Source organism: Labeo rohita, chromosome 2, assembly GCF_022985175.1.
Source record: "Labeo rohita strain BAU-BD-2019 chromosome 2, IGBB_LRoh.1.0, whole genome shotgun sequence".
In the NCBI taxonomy this organism is placed as follows: Eukaryota; Metazoa; Chordata; class Actinopteri; order Cypriniformes; family Cyprinidae; genus Labeo; species Labeo rohita.
Genome location: NC_066870.1, coordinates 19,884,200 through 19,901,284, shown reverse-complemented (window position 1 = coordinate 19,901,284; position 17,085 = coordinate 19,884,200). Strand labels below are relative to the sequence as shown.

At 36.4% G+C, this 17,085-nt stretch overlaps 1 protein-coding gene across 1 annotated transcript in view; it reads right to left on the bottom strand.

Moving 5' to 3' along the window:
- Positions 1-17,085, bottom strand: part of cdh18a (cadherin 18, type 2a) — a 61,549-nt gene that overhangs the window by 34,856 nt on the left and 9,608 nt on the right. The window contains 2 exon segments of the mRNA XM_051129976.1: positions 1,728-1,782; positions 1,784-2,023. Of these exon segments, the coding sequence (XP_050985933.1) occupies positions 1,728-1,782; positions 1,784-2,023 (295 nt within the window).

The window sequence follows — 17,085 nt, the reverse complement described above, 5'->3', positions numbered from 1 at the left end:
TCTTTACCAAGAAAGTGGCAAGATGAAAACCACTATTTTCTGTTTCAAACTTTCACATAGCATCTTTAGGCTATAATAACATTAAAAATTTAAATCCAGAGTTTAATTACTGAATCATATCATTCATTTGATTCCTTCGAATGGCTGATTCATTCAGGAATAAAGCAAGTGACTGTCTTTATGAATGGGTAATTGATTCATTGACTCATTAGATCCATTTAAAAACGCACTTTCATTCATAACGGAAACACAGCTGTTTGAATAGAGATGTGCAGTAGCTCAGATGTGGCTTTGTTTCGACGAAATAGAGCAAAATCAGGCAACAGTGTTATAGTCAGACAATGTTAGTCACTTAATATTAACTTCTTGTTTATTTAACAGTTGTATTAAATCAGTATCTCATTTACAAACTTCCTTAATAATCATTAAAAGTTGTCACTCATCTTAGTTCATCGCCATCTCACAAAGTTCCATTATAATCAACGAAGCTCTCTATACTGCACAGTGAATCTCTTATTTACACTCTCTGTACGCTTTGTTTATGAAAGGATTCATCTGATATGTCTGTGATACATTACTCAACGTTGAAAACTAGGATAGGAAAACTAGGGTGTATTCAAAGCGCCGCCTTTAAAGTTTACAATGCGGGAAATGGTGCGCTGTGATTGGCTGAGCGGATGTATCGCATTTTGCGTAACATTAAAAACTGCCTTTTCAATACTTTTTTTTTTAAACTGCAGTTTAATTATTTATTCATTAACCTAGCCATATTTGCTATATGGGAAGTATAATTTAGTTGATATACAAATACTCGTTAGATCTGAACGCTCTACAAATAATAATCACAACAGGAACAGATACATACACATATGTATATAGCTTTCTGTTTGTGTTATATTTTTAAAGACTCAACTAGTTTTAAAGACTCAAAATGTTTTTAAAAGTCTTATTGAGAACATGAGAGCAAATAAAAGTGATGAAGGAGAGCGATTCAAGGCCAAAAGTGCGAAATAAACCCTGCCCTTACCCTAGCTGTGCCCGGAGGGGAACATTGTGTCGACAGGTTGTGAGGAATGATAATTTCACAGCTCTTTGGCTTGAGTCCAGCCAATTGATTCAGATAGGAAGGAAGAACTCTGCGGACAATTAGCACTTTCCTGACAGTCCATTTACTGCAGGGTTGATGTGCACTGCCATTGATGCAGACTGCAAGCTCTGCATGTGGATTACTCATGTATTAGGGTGGATAGCACAGATCTATAAAACATTGACGTTTCAAATTGAGATACGGGTGTAAAAAGAGGTAAACACAACTGGTTTTTGTTTATCGAATGCTGTATTCGTTTGGAAGCACTTCAAAATATTTGCACCCCAAGTGTGAGCGAATATACTTTTGAGGTTTTTATGTGAGATACTGGTTCGATTTTGACATTACTCCTGAAATCACTTTTTCTACAACAGACGATGTGTAGTATCCTCTTGAGAGGCTTTATATAAGAAACAATAGCTTTAATAAATCCCGCTATAAATCCACCACAACCAACCAGCAGCATGAGATGAGCTCGTGTCCAGGTCAGAAAGGCGCAGATCTGCAGTGGGACTCTGTGGTCTGAAACTGATGAGCCAGCTAATAAAACCTATGCTCTACTGACAAAACGATCTTCTTTTCCCTAAGCACAGCCACAGATACCCCACCCAGAGCCCCGAGGTCCTGACTGTTGGCTCACCGATGTCTGCCATCTCAGGCACGGAGGCTGAAAAGGGGCCATCTGGGAATTTGGGGGGCGTTGTCGTTCACATCCTGGACCTTGATGATGAACTCGGACTCGGGTTCCACGGCTCTGTTGGTGAAGCGGTCGACGGCCCGAGCGTGGAGGACATAATGGCTCTTCTTTTCTCTGTCCAGGCTTTTCTTTGCATGAATATCGCCCGTTAACTCGTTGATTGTGAATATGGTACCGGCACCTTCTCCGGAGAGTAGATATTGGACGGAGCCATCACCTTTGTCTGAGTTTGAGTGTAACTGAAAATGACAAAAAAGATGATAGTTTTATTTTTGTAGCATTGCTATTTTTCCTCGGACCAGATGTAAATGTTTAGAGGTGTTAAAACCACATAATTACTTATGCTGACACATCGTGCTAAGCTGAAATGCAGATTATTTATGCAGTATTTTAGAAAGAGAGACACAGTGGGATCCAAACGCTTGAGACCACTTGGAAAATCTGGGTAGAGAGTTGTGCAAAATTCAGGAATGAAAAACAGTCTCCCTTGCAAGTGAATTTGCAAAGTAAAGGGAATTTACTGAACTGCAGATCATAAAAAATTCAACACAGATAATGCATTCAGGGATTTAAAGGGATAGTTCACCCAAAAATGAAAATTCAGTCATTGATTACTCACCCTCATGTCGTTCCAAACCTGTAAGAACTTTGTTCAGCTTCGGAACACAAATTAAGATATTTTTGATGAATTCCAAGCTTTCTGACCCTGCATAGACATCAACGCAACTACCACGTTCAAGGCCCAGAAAAGTAATAAGGACACCATTAAAATAGTCCATGTGACATCAGGGGCGCAACCTTAATTTTATGAAGCTACGAGAATACTTTTTGTGTGCAAAAAAAACAAAAATAACGGCTTTATTCAACAATTTCTTCTCTTCTGTTTCAGTCTTTGATGCATGTTCATGACAGTACCAAAACGCATGTGTGCATCAGAGCATCGGAACGTCAGAGGTTGTTATTTTTGCTTTCTTTGAACACAAAAAGTATTCTCATAGCTTAATAACATTATGGTTGAACCGCTGATGTCACAAGGACTATTTTACCAATGTTCTTACTACCTTTCCGGGTCTTGAACACATTGCGTTACTGTCTATTTAGGGTCAGAAAGCTCTCAGATTTCATCAAAAATATCTTTGTTCGTGTTCCAAAGACGAACAAAGGTCTTACGGGTTTGGAACGACATGAAGGTGAGTAGCTAATGACATTTTGGGGTGTGCTATCCCTTTAAGTATTCTTCCACATTGATCAACAAAACATAACTATATTTAAAATGTGATGAAATATAACTAAAGACAAATTTCTAGCGCTGACATTTCATTCATCCATCCATCCATTCTGAACAGTGTTCAAAACTTTGCTTCTAGTTAAAACTTACAGTTACATTCATTCTTTTAATTTCAATTCATTGGAACTGTACTTCCTTACACTCAGATTTGAACTGCAATTTTATATCCTCTCTGATTAACAAAATTTAAAATCTCTTTAAATTTAGGAACTTTGCTCAAATATAAAATGAATTCTCAGTTGAATCCTAATGACCAAACAATCAATTTAGTGGCCTCAAAAAGACACAGTAATTCTCAGATCATGCATCACATTTGATATAAACTGACATAAAGGACAGATGTTATTAATGAATTTATTTATTAACTTTTTTGTCACTTATACTTTTTATTCAAATTGTTATGATGATAAAATTTCCAATAAAAAAAAGGCAAAATTACAAAATAAATTTCTCCTTATGCTCTCAGACGTTTGGTCCCGATTTTATTCACAGCAACTTTATAGCATAGTTTTAAATGTCAGGCTTTGCATTCGTAAATCATCTTACTTTAAGAAAACAAGAAATCAAATGACAAAGAACTAGAAATAAATGATCAGAAGACAAAGACTAAAAACACTCCTGTCATAACCTTTATGGAGATAAATGACAATTCGTATAGCTCAAGCTTTAGCATCTTTTATGACAAATAATGGCTGTGGTGTGTCCCAGCTCCTGTCACAGAATGCTCTTGATTTGTAATTAGCATGCTCTTTAAATAGAACTCACATTACATGAACCAAACGAGCACAAGGATACCCCAATGACTGTCGTTCACCCACAATGTCCACGTACTAAAAGAAGTCTAAATGAATACCCTTGCAATTGCACCTTTTTGCTCCATTGGAATATAAATTCTTGGTAACGCTTTAGATTACAACCCGCAAAGAACTACGTAAGTAAACTGAATTTACGGTGTATGTTTCTGTAATTATAGTGTACCTATAAAGAACGTACATGTAGGTATAAGGGAACAATATGTTATATTTGGGTAATAAGGGGATAACAAACCAGATATTCAACCTGCAAAGAACTACATAAGTATACTGAATTTACGGTGTACGTTTCTGTAATTATAGTGTACCTATTCAAGAACGTACATGTAGGTATACGGGAACAATATGTTACGTTTTGGTAATAGAGAGTAACAACCAGATATACAACCTGCAAAGAACTGCGTAAGTAAACTAAAGTTACGGTGAATGTTTCGTATTTATATTGTACCTACGTGTAAGTATAAGGGAGCAATATGTTACGTTTGGGTAATAACGGGGTAGAAAACAGATATACAAATAATTTATAATGGATTAATTTAAAAAACTTAACAGGTACCTTTTCTATTAAATCGTACGTTTGGTGTATCTATACGTAAGCTTTTTAAAATTACTGGGAAATTATACTCTTGTTCCATGTAGTTACAGGGTAATTGTGCCATCTGCGGGCTGTAAATTAAAGTGGCGATTGTTCCCCTCCTGTTCAACGAAGTTACAGGGTACAATACATATAAAAACGCGACGTAAAATGTGGTTCTACAAAATGTACATTTATTTACATTTTTACAGACACTAAATGTACAATACTGACATATTTACATCATCTAAACATTTAACGTTTACTTAATATGAAATTATAACATTTCATTCTGTTCTGTGTGATTTCTGTTGCCAGCTCGTTTCCAAGAATAGGTCTACATAATGTTATCATGACTACACGTTAAACCCTTAAAATAAATAATATTTCTGCAATCGTTTAATCATTCATGTAATATTAACTTCGTTTGCCGTGGTGGAACACAAAGGCGTTTTCTCTAACATGCTGTGACTAACAACAGAACCATAAAATACACCGAACACGCATCATAATTACAAATTAAACAATTTTATTTGTGTGCTGTAACCCAGATCTTCAGAATCCATACGATTTGCGAGGACCAGAACCAAATTCAAGGTTTTGTCCGGCGATCTTCATCTCCACCTCTAGCAGCGAGTCCAGCAGCAACAGCCACAAACCCGTGCTAAAGTGCATTTTGCGACAGGAAACTCGGACGTTCATTGGCTCTCGCCTGCATTCGTCACAGATTACGACATGCCGTGTTTCTGGTGAGATGTGTTGGAATGACGCGCGGGCGCCTTCGAGGAGTGGATCAAGACAATAATCTGGATAATATTTTAAGCGATTAACAATTTAAATTCTGCTCTCATCCTACTGCACCTCAAACCTACTGTATTCCGCCAGAGAGGACTGCGGCTGCAAACGCATCGTTATTTGGATTACTTTTTGTATGGCTGTTGACATTTTTGCAATAAATAAATGATTGTGATTGCAGTTTCCTGTTTTTTATATTTTTATTACTGTTCAGTCATAGTTAACGTTAGGTTTAGAGGTAGAAGTGGGATTAGCGACTATACAAAAATATTTTTAGATATATTTTCAGATTGTGTGTTTATGTATTGAACCTACCCTGTAACTTCGTTGAACAAGAGGGGAACAATCGCCACTTTAATTTACAGCCCGCAGAGGGCACAATTACCCTGTAACTACATGGAACAAGAGTATATTTTCCCAGTAATTTTAAAAAGCTTACGTATAGATACACCAAATTTAAGATTTAATAGAACAGGTACCTGTTAAGTTTTTTAAAATTAATCCATTATAAATTATTTGTATATCTGTTTTCTACCCCGTTATTACCCAAACGTAACATATTGCTCCCTTATACTTACACGTAGGTACAATATAAATACGAAACATACTCTGTAACTTCAGTTTACTTGCGCAGTTCTTTGCAGGTTGTATATGTGGTTGTTACCCCCGAATTACCAAAACGTAACATAGCCTATTGTTCTCTTATACCTACACATACCTACTAATAGGTACACTATAATTACAGAAACGTACACCGTAAATTCAGTATACTTATGTAGCTCTTTGAAGGTTGAATATCTGGTTTGTTATCCCCTTATTACCCAAATATAACATATTGTTCCCTTATACCTACATGTACGTTCTTTATAGGTACACTATAATTACAGAAACATACACCGTAAATTCAGTTTACTTACGTAGTTCTTTGCGGGTTGTAATCTAAAGCGTTACCAAATTCTTTCATGACAAATTTAACTCGTAGGTACAAAAAAAAAAAAAAGGCACAGTAGAGAGTGACATTATACACTAGACTGACATCATGATGCTAAAGCCTGTGGCTCCCAACCAGAACCAAACTGAGTTTCATGTGAAATACACATGCATCACAGGGGTGAAAGGATACCTCCTAATAAACATGGCTTAATCCCGACACATTCATATTAGTTATGCAATAAGAAATTCTGTAACAGAATATTGCTTTTACTGCCTCAAGGTAAGAATTTTCTGTGATGCTGAATATAAATATCCAAACAAGTATTTAGAATTTGCATAAGGAAATATGCAGTCTACAGCTATTATGCTGATCCTTCAAAGACCTCATTTTACTTATTTATTTATTTATGCACTAGCAAAATAAGTTGCAGCCCTTGGTCTGTTGACTTCTCCATATGTCTGACTACAACTTATCTTCACGTCAATAACCCCAAACATGGGTACAATGTTATACAACTCTTTCACCCCCCAAAAAATCATGGTGCAACCAACATGAAGAACAACAACAGACAGGAAACAATCATAGCGAGGATGCCATGCCATTTTAGAGACATTAAATTAAAACAGAAAATGCTATCAAAAATGTTCAAAACAACATGTCTAAGGCACATGTGCTTCAAACAAGATTTGTCCTTTTCTTTAGCATGGACACTCTTGTATGTAATTGACCCATATGTTTACAGAGATGCATCATGAAGGATCACGTCTGTTCATGCGAGCTTTCAGTGTAAAATCAATATATGAAACCATCTGTGGCACATACTTCATTAGTAACACATATGCTATGCTTGTGCAATTACAGCGACACAAACCGCAAAACAATATGCATACAAAACAGCAGAAAGCTTCAACTAGGGATGTACAGGGAGCTAGATTAGACCATCACCTGAAACTGTGAAACACTGCTACTTTCATGCCACTTATCCAACAATAAATACTGCCATTTCAGTTGCTAATGATCACTAATGTGGTCTTAGAAAAAAAAAAGCAATGAGTCTGATCCAAAAAAAAAAAAAAATGTGCGCGCAGCAGGAATTGGCAGAGCACGGCCCTTGGTGTGAAAAAAAATAAAATAAAAAAACATTACTTGGCATGTTGCTGGGTTGCTATTCAAGCAGCTTTCTTTTTCCCACTGTGTTCCCATAATTCTTGGCAGCCTGTGTAATCCCACCGCAGTGAGCAATTAGTCAGAATGACGTTCACCTTCCAAACCTTTTCCCCCTGGCTAAGAGGGACATTCACCTTCATAGATATATATGGCAGGCGGGCCTGAAACCACACTATTTCTGGGGCCATTCCTTTATCTACAAAACTTTGAGTATATGCCTGGTTACAGCTGCAATGCAGCAGGGCACATACAGTATAAAACCATACCAAACACGCGCTCATATCCACACAGCTAAACCTGAGACCCACCCAAACCACCGCTACTGTTTAAGGATGCTCATATCCGCCTCTTTCATCCTGCTGTGTATCATGTTCACCTGCTGCATCCAGCAGTATGGAAGACTGAAGAATCCTCCTACATTGTACTTAAAAAAAGAGTGACCCTTGTCTTGAACTTGCCTCAGATATTTATGGAATAACCATTCACTTCTCTAAATACATCAGGTTGCTCTAAGAGACGGATTGAGTATTTGAATCTTACATTTATCTATTACTAAAGAACTCTTTATAAACCAAGGATAAATTAATTATCCTAAGTTTTATTCGTTTATTTTTTTTTTTACACATAAAGGAAGATGATTGTGCAGATCTTACAAGATGTTCAAAAATAAATTGACTACTTATTCACTGCTCATTCCTGGTTTTATTGTTAATTATTAGTTATCAATACTTATAAAGCACAAATACTGCATGACCATATTCTACATCCCTAATTCTACCCAATACCCAAACTTAACAACTACCTTACTAACCACTAATAAGCAGCAAATTAGAAATTTATTGAGGCAAAATTCATAGTTAATAACTAGCAAGAATTGGACCTTAAAATGAAGTGTGACCAAATAAATAAATAAATAAATAATAATAATTATAAATGACAATAAATTATGTTTGAAAACAAAAAAACATACAAAATTAAAAAGAAGAACAATTTATTGTCATCACCTTAAAGGCACAGTATGAAATTTTCACTGCTAGAGGGCGCATATTCAAAACAAACAAAAAAAACAAAGGCATAGTTTGATGATGCTGTGATTAAGTGTGGAATCATGGAAGTTGTCGGCTTCATTCCCACAGCTGATTTAATCCGACGGGACTCGGGCAGAAATCACGTTCATGGATGAGCTATTAAAAATTTATTAAAGTCACTGTACTAAGAAGCAGAGTGGGGCGTGACACATGGCTCAAAAGCATTCTTTTATGCCAGTCAACTGCTTCCAGTCATGCGTATGTGGGATAAAGCAGTGGTGTTTTATTAGTCATTCATTTTAAGCATTAGTTAACTATTAGTTGCACATTTATTAGTAAACCATAATGAGCCTTTAACTGCCTACATAGCCTAATAAGCGCTCAAGCGCATGTAAAAAAGCTTGCCATAGCGCACTGGCAGATTCTCTGCAGTAGTGGATGCGCCTGTATGCGTTTCATATGGATTACATAATCTGAAAATATTTGTTTTCTATCTGAATTGGTTCATTTAAATTAGACATTTCACTCTCTAGAAATATATTTTTCATGTCTGTAAGGCAATTATACACAGAGTTTCGAAGTTTCAAGCTCAAGTTCAAAGAGGCCGAAAGCGCATCCTGTTTGCTTTCATTATTTTATGAAAGCACACCATTTAGTTGTTATTCTGAGTGCACACAAAAAACGTAGAGTCTTTACAGATTCAAAAGATGTATTGCTTTTATTTGTATGACCAAAATTGATGGAGCATTTTAAGGGCAGGCACCTCCATCTATCATGCAGTAACGTGCTACTAGTCAGTACATTTTTCTAGGTTAACATTAGATTGAGCGGTTCCACAAAGAACCATTCAGTCAAAGGATCTTTAAAGAACCATCTCTTTCTTACCTTTTTATAATCTGAAGAACCTTCTTTCATCACAAAGAACCTTTTGTGAAACAGAAAGGTCCTTCAGATGTTAAAGGTTCTTTATGGAACCATGTAGACAAAAAAGGTTCTTCTATGGCAGGGGTGTCCAAACTTTTTTTAAAGGGGGCCAGATCTGATGACCTGGACACACCAGGGGGCCGGATGCTATGTATATATATATATAAAATAGTTTTTGAACAGTAGGATTTTTAATGAAGTCTCTTCTGCTCATCAAGCCTGCATTTATTTGATCCAAAGTACAGCAAAAACAGTACAATTCTGATTTTTTTTTTTTTTACTATTGAAAATAACTGTTTTCAATGTGAATATATTTTTTTAAATGTAATTTATTCCTGTCAATTAAAAGCTGAATTTTTAGCATCATTACTCCAGTCACATGATGCTTCAGAAATCATTCTAATATTCTGATTTGCTGCTCAAAAAAACATTTATTATTATTATTATGTTAAAAACTGTTGAGCAGAAGTTTTTCAGGTTTCTTTGATAAATAGAAAGTTCAGTAAATAGAATTTACATTATTTACATTACATTACATTAAAATATATACAAATAGAAAGCAGTTTTAAATAGTAAAAAATATTTCACAATATTAATGCTTTTGTTGTATTTTGGGTCAAATAAATGCAGGCTTGGTGAGCAGAAAAGGAAAAAAAACCATAAAAAATCTGACAGTTCAAAATTGTTTACTGGTCGTGTATATGTCCACATTAATAATAATCGGTATGAATATCCAAAATCTCTGCCACACTACCACAGTTACTGTTACTACAGTAAATCCATTGTAAATGTAAGTGATCTGTGGATTGAAAAGCATTTTAACTGTATTGTTGTCGCACAATGTTTCTCCTGTTTTCCACGTAAGTATTACCACATAGATCAGCCGTTGATGATCTGTCTATCAAGGACTGCGTGACTTTGCCACTTCCTGTGGAATTTGTTTTTCTGCGACTAAGCGACTACTAAAATTTTGGTTGACCACTTCTGGTTGACTAACGGTTAGTCGACTATTAGGGGGCAGTCCTAGTTAAAAGTCCTGTTATAATGCTACTCTGTGCGTTCATCACCTGTCTAATAAAATGCATTACATATTAAAGCGTCTTTGGTGTTTCCATGTTTTCTACAAAATAAATCCCTTGGAAATCGACGGTGTATAACATCACTGACAGGCAACACAATGACAAGCGACGGGCCACTAGCTAAAACTGCTTATTTCTCTGGATTTAAACATTCTTTGAAACATTTGGGATAATGCAAGTACACAAGTCAGCAAAATATATAACACTGTTCTAGTGTTTTTAGGATATTTAAATTCAAAAGTCTTACCTATTGTACCTTTAAAGGTGAAGATTTAGAAATTCAGAAGAAGGATCCAAGGAGGAAATGTTTAAAATAGGGCATTGTGTTCAAGAACTCAACAAATGTGTTCAGAATGATGACTAGCATTAAAAGGATTTTAAAATTCAACATCCTGTGTGGAAAAAAGTCACATAAAACAACAAAAAAGGAGGGGAGTCAGATGAGTGGGAGATAGAATGCATCGACTCGTCCAGCAGAAAGTGTGACGCTGTTCCCCTGCACGACATTACCACACAAATGAAAGACTATGAGAAACCTGCCAGACAGACATAGACTTAAATCTGAAAGCAGCCAGCCTAGGAAATACAAATGCATCAAATGCGATTAATAGGATTATGAATGAAAGCAAACACTTGAGCACAATGGAAACTCATTAACCATTTGAAACAAACTGGATGTGCTGTACATCTTGCATGCTAAGCAGACTCGATCCGCCTCGGAACACATTCTCCTATTAAATTATAATAGTGACCACTGAGTGTTTGCACACCTTGTCAAACACATACATACTCACACCCACACTCGTCTGGGCTTTATTCAGAGCTCCAAGACATTTTATTATGGTGCAAAAGTGATGCATTTAGATCCATTAGAACACCTACTATTGGTCAGAAACCTTTTAATGTATGCATGCTAGGAGGTTACGCTACTAAATCTTGCAGCGTGAACATTTCAGTGCTTTAAAGCCACCATGAAATCAAAACTGACAATTTTTATTGATTTATGGAATTATAAATGATTTTTCAGTGCACATCATTGTTTTATAAAATGTATGTGCCCTCATAATCTTTACCCAAAATAACTCCCTTCCCTCTTCCCATTTGAAAAACAGGATATCCATCACAATAGTGAAGAAAAGGGATTGCAACTTCCATTTCATGCTGATTTTAAAGTGATAGTCCACCTAAAAATGAAAAATGTCATTATTTACTCACGCTCATGTTGTTCTAAATCTGTTTGACTTTCTTTCTTCTATGTGGGGGAAATAGATATTTAGAGGAATGTTGTTTTTTGCTTCCCACTGACTTTCATTGTACAGAAAAAAAAATATATATAATGGAACTCTATAGAAGCCAAAACTTGTTACCAACATTCTCAAATAACTTTTTTATATTCCACAGAAGAAAGTTAGTCATACAGGACTTGTGTAGCCAGACTTTCAGACTGACGGCAGAAGGTCTGGGAACCTTGGCTGCTTTGAATAGCCAATGACCACCCAAGAGGACATATGACAGACAGGTAAAGCAACCAATCACATTTCGTTTTGTGCCACATCATGTTTAGGGGTGTGGAAACGTCCCCATAACAACAGACCGGTGTGAAAAACTCTTAGATGTATTTTAACCCTTAAATGCATACCTCGGGTCTTTAGCGACTCGGGACGTAATTTACTCCCCTCTCCCTCCTTCATTTTTTTAAGTTTGACATCAGTTTTGTTAGTATTTCTCAATCTATTCATTATAAACAATTAAACAAGAAAAAAATAATACAGTATTAAAGAATGTCTGTTTTCTGATTGATTTTTTGTAAAAAGTGTATAGGGGTGCTAGAGACCCGGGATGTGTAATAGTATATATATATATATTTTTTTTTTTTTGTGTGCAAAAATATGTAAATATGTATCTGATGACTAAATACATGCAATTCACCTTTAGTCCTTGAGGTGGCACAGTTTGATAGATGATGATTTTGAAGTCATTAAAAATGATAGTTTTGCGAATATGGTTGTAATCACGAATATGAGCCAGATGCTGAATGTACTGTGGAAGCGTGTTTTGACGATGACGGCGATGGTAAAATCATCTGCTCAAACTGAACCCTTCTAAGTTTCAAAAGGTAACGAAATATGCTTTATTTTATTCTTCTGTAATTGTTCTTAAAATATCAAGAGTTTTTGCTACTGCAGAAGTTAGAGATCCATCTGTGCTGGATATATAGGTCCGGTTCTCTAAAGACCCGAATATGTAATAATGATTGGCGAAACAGTCATGCATTTAAAGGACAAGTTCACTTCCAGAACAAAAATTTACAGATCATTTACTCACCCCCTTGTCATCCAAGATTTTTGTGTCTTTCTTTCTTTAGTCAATAAGAAATTATGTTTCTTGAGGAAAAAAATTCAGGAATGTTCTCCATATAGTGGACTTCTATGGTGCCCCCAAGTTTGAACTTGGATGTAGCTTCAAATGGCTCTAAATGATCATAGCTGAGGAAGAAGGGTCTTATCTAGCAAAACGACTGGTCATTTTCAAAACAAATTGCCAATTCATATACTTTTTAACCTCAAACGCTCATCTTGTCTAAGTCTGCGAGAACTCTGTTTTTTTTTCCCGGTTCAAATACGGTCAATACAGTTAGGGTATGTCAAAAATCTAATTTTCTTCCCCAACTTCAAAATCATCCTACATCAATGCAGAAGTACTGACCCAATGTTTACAAAGTGAACAGGCAAAGAACATCAAATGCCCTTTACAAAAAAATGTAAGCGATGTAGGACGATTTTGATGTTGAAGAAGAAAACAAGACGGGAGTTTTTCGACATACCCTAACTGTATTTATATACTGTAAAGTATATAAATTGTCAATTGTTCCAAAAATGATTGATCGTTTCGCTAGATAAGACCCTTCTTTGGCAGGGATCATTTAGAGCCATTTGAAGCTGCATTTAAACTGCATTTTAGAAGTGCAAACTTGGGGGCACCATTGAAGCCCACTATATGGAAATAATTCCTGAAATGTTTACCTCAAAAAAACATAATTTCTTTAAGACTGAAGAAAGAAAGACATGAACATCTTGGATGACAAGGGGGTGAGTAAATTATCTGTACATTTTTATTCTGGAAGTGAACTTCTCCTTTAAGGGTTAAAGAGCCTATGCCGGAAACTTTACATATTTTGAAAATCCAATGTTTAGTTGATCCAGATAAGCGCTCATCGTCACAGTAAACACAACGGCTTTCTTCTTTCTTGAGGGAGTTTGGCATCACGCCATCTTTGTTTCCAGGGGCCAGTTGCATAAAAGGTTAAGACTAGTCTTAAAAGTAAGTCAGCTAATTTTTTCTTTAAAACTGGTCATCATTATTTAAATTCAGTTACATAAAAATGTAGATTAGTCTAAGCTGAATGCAAAAAATAAGGCTGATTACCCTTTGGCTAACCGCTAGTTGGTCAAACTAGTTCTTAAGACACTGTCTTAACATAGAGGCTAAGTTTATGCAACTGGCCCCAGGTAGAACGTTAAAGAACGTGACACACGTGTCTCCCAGAAACCCTGTAGAATTCAACCAATCAGATGACGATTTTGAAACTCCTGAAGTTAATTTTGAGTACCAACGGTCTGGGTGTGACGTCTGAGTCTGAGACTATACAGGACTTGAGGGTGAGTAAATAATTTTTTGGGTGGACTGTCCCTTTAAGAGTGCATATTAGTGTGCAAACATATAAATGAGACTTTGAAGAAACAACACCCTATACTGTCAAAACAAGCCCCTCATTAGAGGTGCTTTGACCGACCTAATTCTGACAGTCTTTTTAATATTCATAAGGATGTCTGCATTAAGACTGCACTGAACATATATGAAAACCAATTCTCTCTGCAGACATGACCATGATGCAGGGTTTGCGGTTACTGCTGCCGCAGACCTGAGAGCACAGGTTGCCTTGTGCAGGGGCTTGATAAACTGCCCACGCTACAAGAAGGAAAGGACTGATTAAATCAGGGCTCAGCCTTCGCCGCTAACCGCAAATTAAAGCCGGCGTGCTGATGGAAAGGTCAATTTTACACTGCACCAAGAGCCCTTCACGTCAGAATAAGGAAGCGTGCATGGGCGGCACTGAGTTTGGTAATTTGCCATTAGTGAGAAGGAGGTGAGCGGTTTAATGTAATCCTCCATCTTAAAAGCTGCAGTGACAGATATTCATCAGCCGGACAGACTCCAATAGAACTGCAAGGGACTGATCTCTATCTGTCTACATTACTGTAGACCCTCTCTAGTTATCACAGACTCACACTAATGTGTGCTACCAGTCTGCTAGTAAAGAGATTAACAGAGAAAGAGACCTTCCAGAGCGCCAGGAGCTTGCTAGCTCTCTATTACAAATTTCAAAGCTTAAGCTGTTTGTGTGCGTACGCATCTCTTTCTGGATGTGTGTGTGTGTGTATGTGCCTTTCCACATGAAAAGGGAGAATATTTACCACAGCAATAATCTACAGTATGAAGAACAAATTGTATCTGCTAGGCAAAAATACACTAAACAAATATTTTCTGTTTTGCTTTTTTCAAACGGAAGAAGCGCTCGAGTATATGCTGGCAACATTCTCATGTTATTCATTTCATATAAAAGGGGAGCATGGAATAAATCAAAGAGCAGCTGAATTGAACCTCATGAGAGTGTTGTGTCTCTCGCTCTGCCAGAAACTTCATCTGCTATTGTGTAGATTGTGTAACCAATGGATACCACTGATGTATCACTTCTGTGACAATGAGCATAATGCTCCTTGACAAAAGAAAAAAATAATAATTTAATATATAAGAGTTTCTTTTCATTTAGCTGATGCTCTTTTGCAAATCATGATACAGTGTTTTGTTGAAACGTTTAGTGGTGAAAGATGGATTCCATATAATGAACTTCAATGGGAACCAATGGGTTGAAGGTCCAAATTGCAGTTTTAATGCAGCTTTAATGGGTTTACAAGATCTCAGCTGAGGAATAAGGATCTTATCGAGCAAAACATGTCATATATACATACATATATATATATATATATATATATATATTTTTTAACCACAAATGCTCATCTTGCACTAGCTTGACTTCACACATTAGATAGTCACGTTGGAAAGTTAACAAGTGACAGAGGTGGAAGTACTGACCCAGTGTTTACTCAGATTTTGAAGTTGGAGGAGAAAATGAGGTGTACACAGACGAAGAACTAACCACACGACCTTTCAAATGTGACTACGTAATGCGTGAAGTCGTAAACGTGCATCACAGAACTAGTGCAAGACAAACATTTTGGATTAAAAATATATACATTTTACTTTTGATAATAAGATAAGACCCTTATTTCTCAGCTGGGATTGTGTAGAGTTCTTTGAAGCTGCATTGAAACTGCAGTTTGGCCCTTTGACCCATTTCCTCCCAAGGAAATCTACTTTATGGGAATAATCCTGGAATGTTTTTCTCAAAAACCTTTATTTCTTTTCAACTGAAGAAAGAAAGACATTAACATTTTGGACGACATGGGGGTGAGTAAAGTATCAGGACATTTGTATTCTGGAAATTAACTAATCCTTTAAAGGACATTTTTATCAAAAGACAAAAACTACAACAAAAACCATGTCAGCCTTATTATTACTAATTAGAATAAATAATTAAAACACTGTTTACATCCTTCACCTTGAAAACGAGGCAAAAATACATTGACCTAGTAAAAACATAGTGAATTAAATCATTAGGGAACCTTAAAAATCATACATTATGCATGTGGTTATTGTAATTTACCATAAATTCCTTTAAAATATGATGACCAAACAGCAACAACGTCACTAGTTTCCAGAGCTCTGCGGGTGTAGAATTGTTTTGCAGCCAACACATTTCAGGATAATTTCCTTCCAACCAAATATCATCTCTGTATGCTCCATTTCTAACCCACAAAACTTGGTCCCACTGAAATTTCTCATCTGCTTTTATGAAGTGACATAGTTTATGTTCCCATCACTAGATATTTGAGGACAGGCAGGGTTTTAGTAGAACAGGTCTGTCTGGGCCCCCAAAACCTCTTTTTGTCTGACCACTGAAGTGGAGAGAAGAAAAGATGGTGGTCTGGAGGGACCAGGCAGGAGAAGGTGTGAAAAAAACGAGTGGAGAAGAGTGTAGGAGGCTACTGAGAGCCTCAACCCATTTCTGTCACTGCAGTTTAAGAAGGCCTGAGAGAAAATATTCAGCTCACTCAAATCTTTTACAGACAGGTCACACCGCAGCAGCACAAAATTAAGTGGCACCCATGTGAGCAGAATAAGGGCACTGTTTGGCTTCATGTTTTGCCGTTCAATACAAGTAAGAATGTTGTCACACTGAGTTTCCTTTCTTTTTCAATGTTAGTCAAAAGTCTCTCAGACAGGGTCTAACCAGGTCTGCTCTATTACAAGAAGAGCTTGAATTGACTCCACTGACTTTTAAAGACTACATTTAAAAAAAGACTACTTATAGTCTAGTCCAATTCACAACTGGTGTAGTCAGACTCCCAAAAAAATGACTCTTGACCAGTGTAGTCTAATTACAGAACAGTGACTCTAATGAATCAGGATTTCTCAGTATTTCAAAACAATACAAGGCAACCAGTAACCCAGTTACTGAAAAAAGACTCTTTCATTGCAGTAAACCAAAATCATAGTGTGACTGGTGTTATCAGACTCC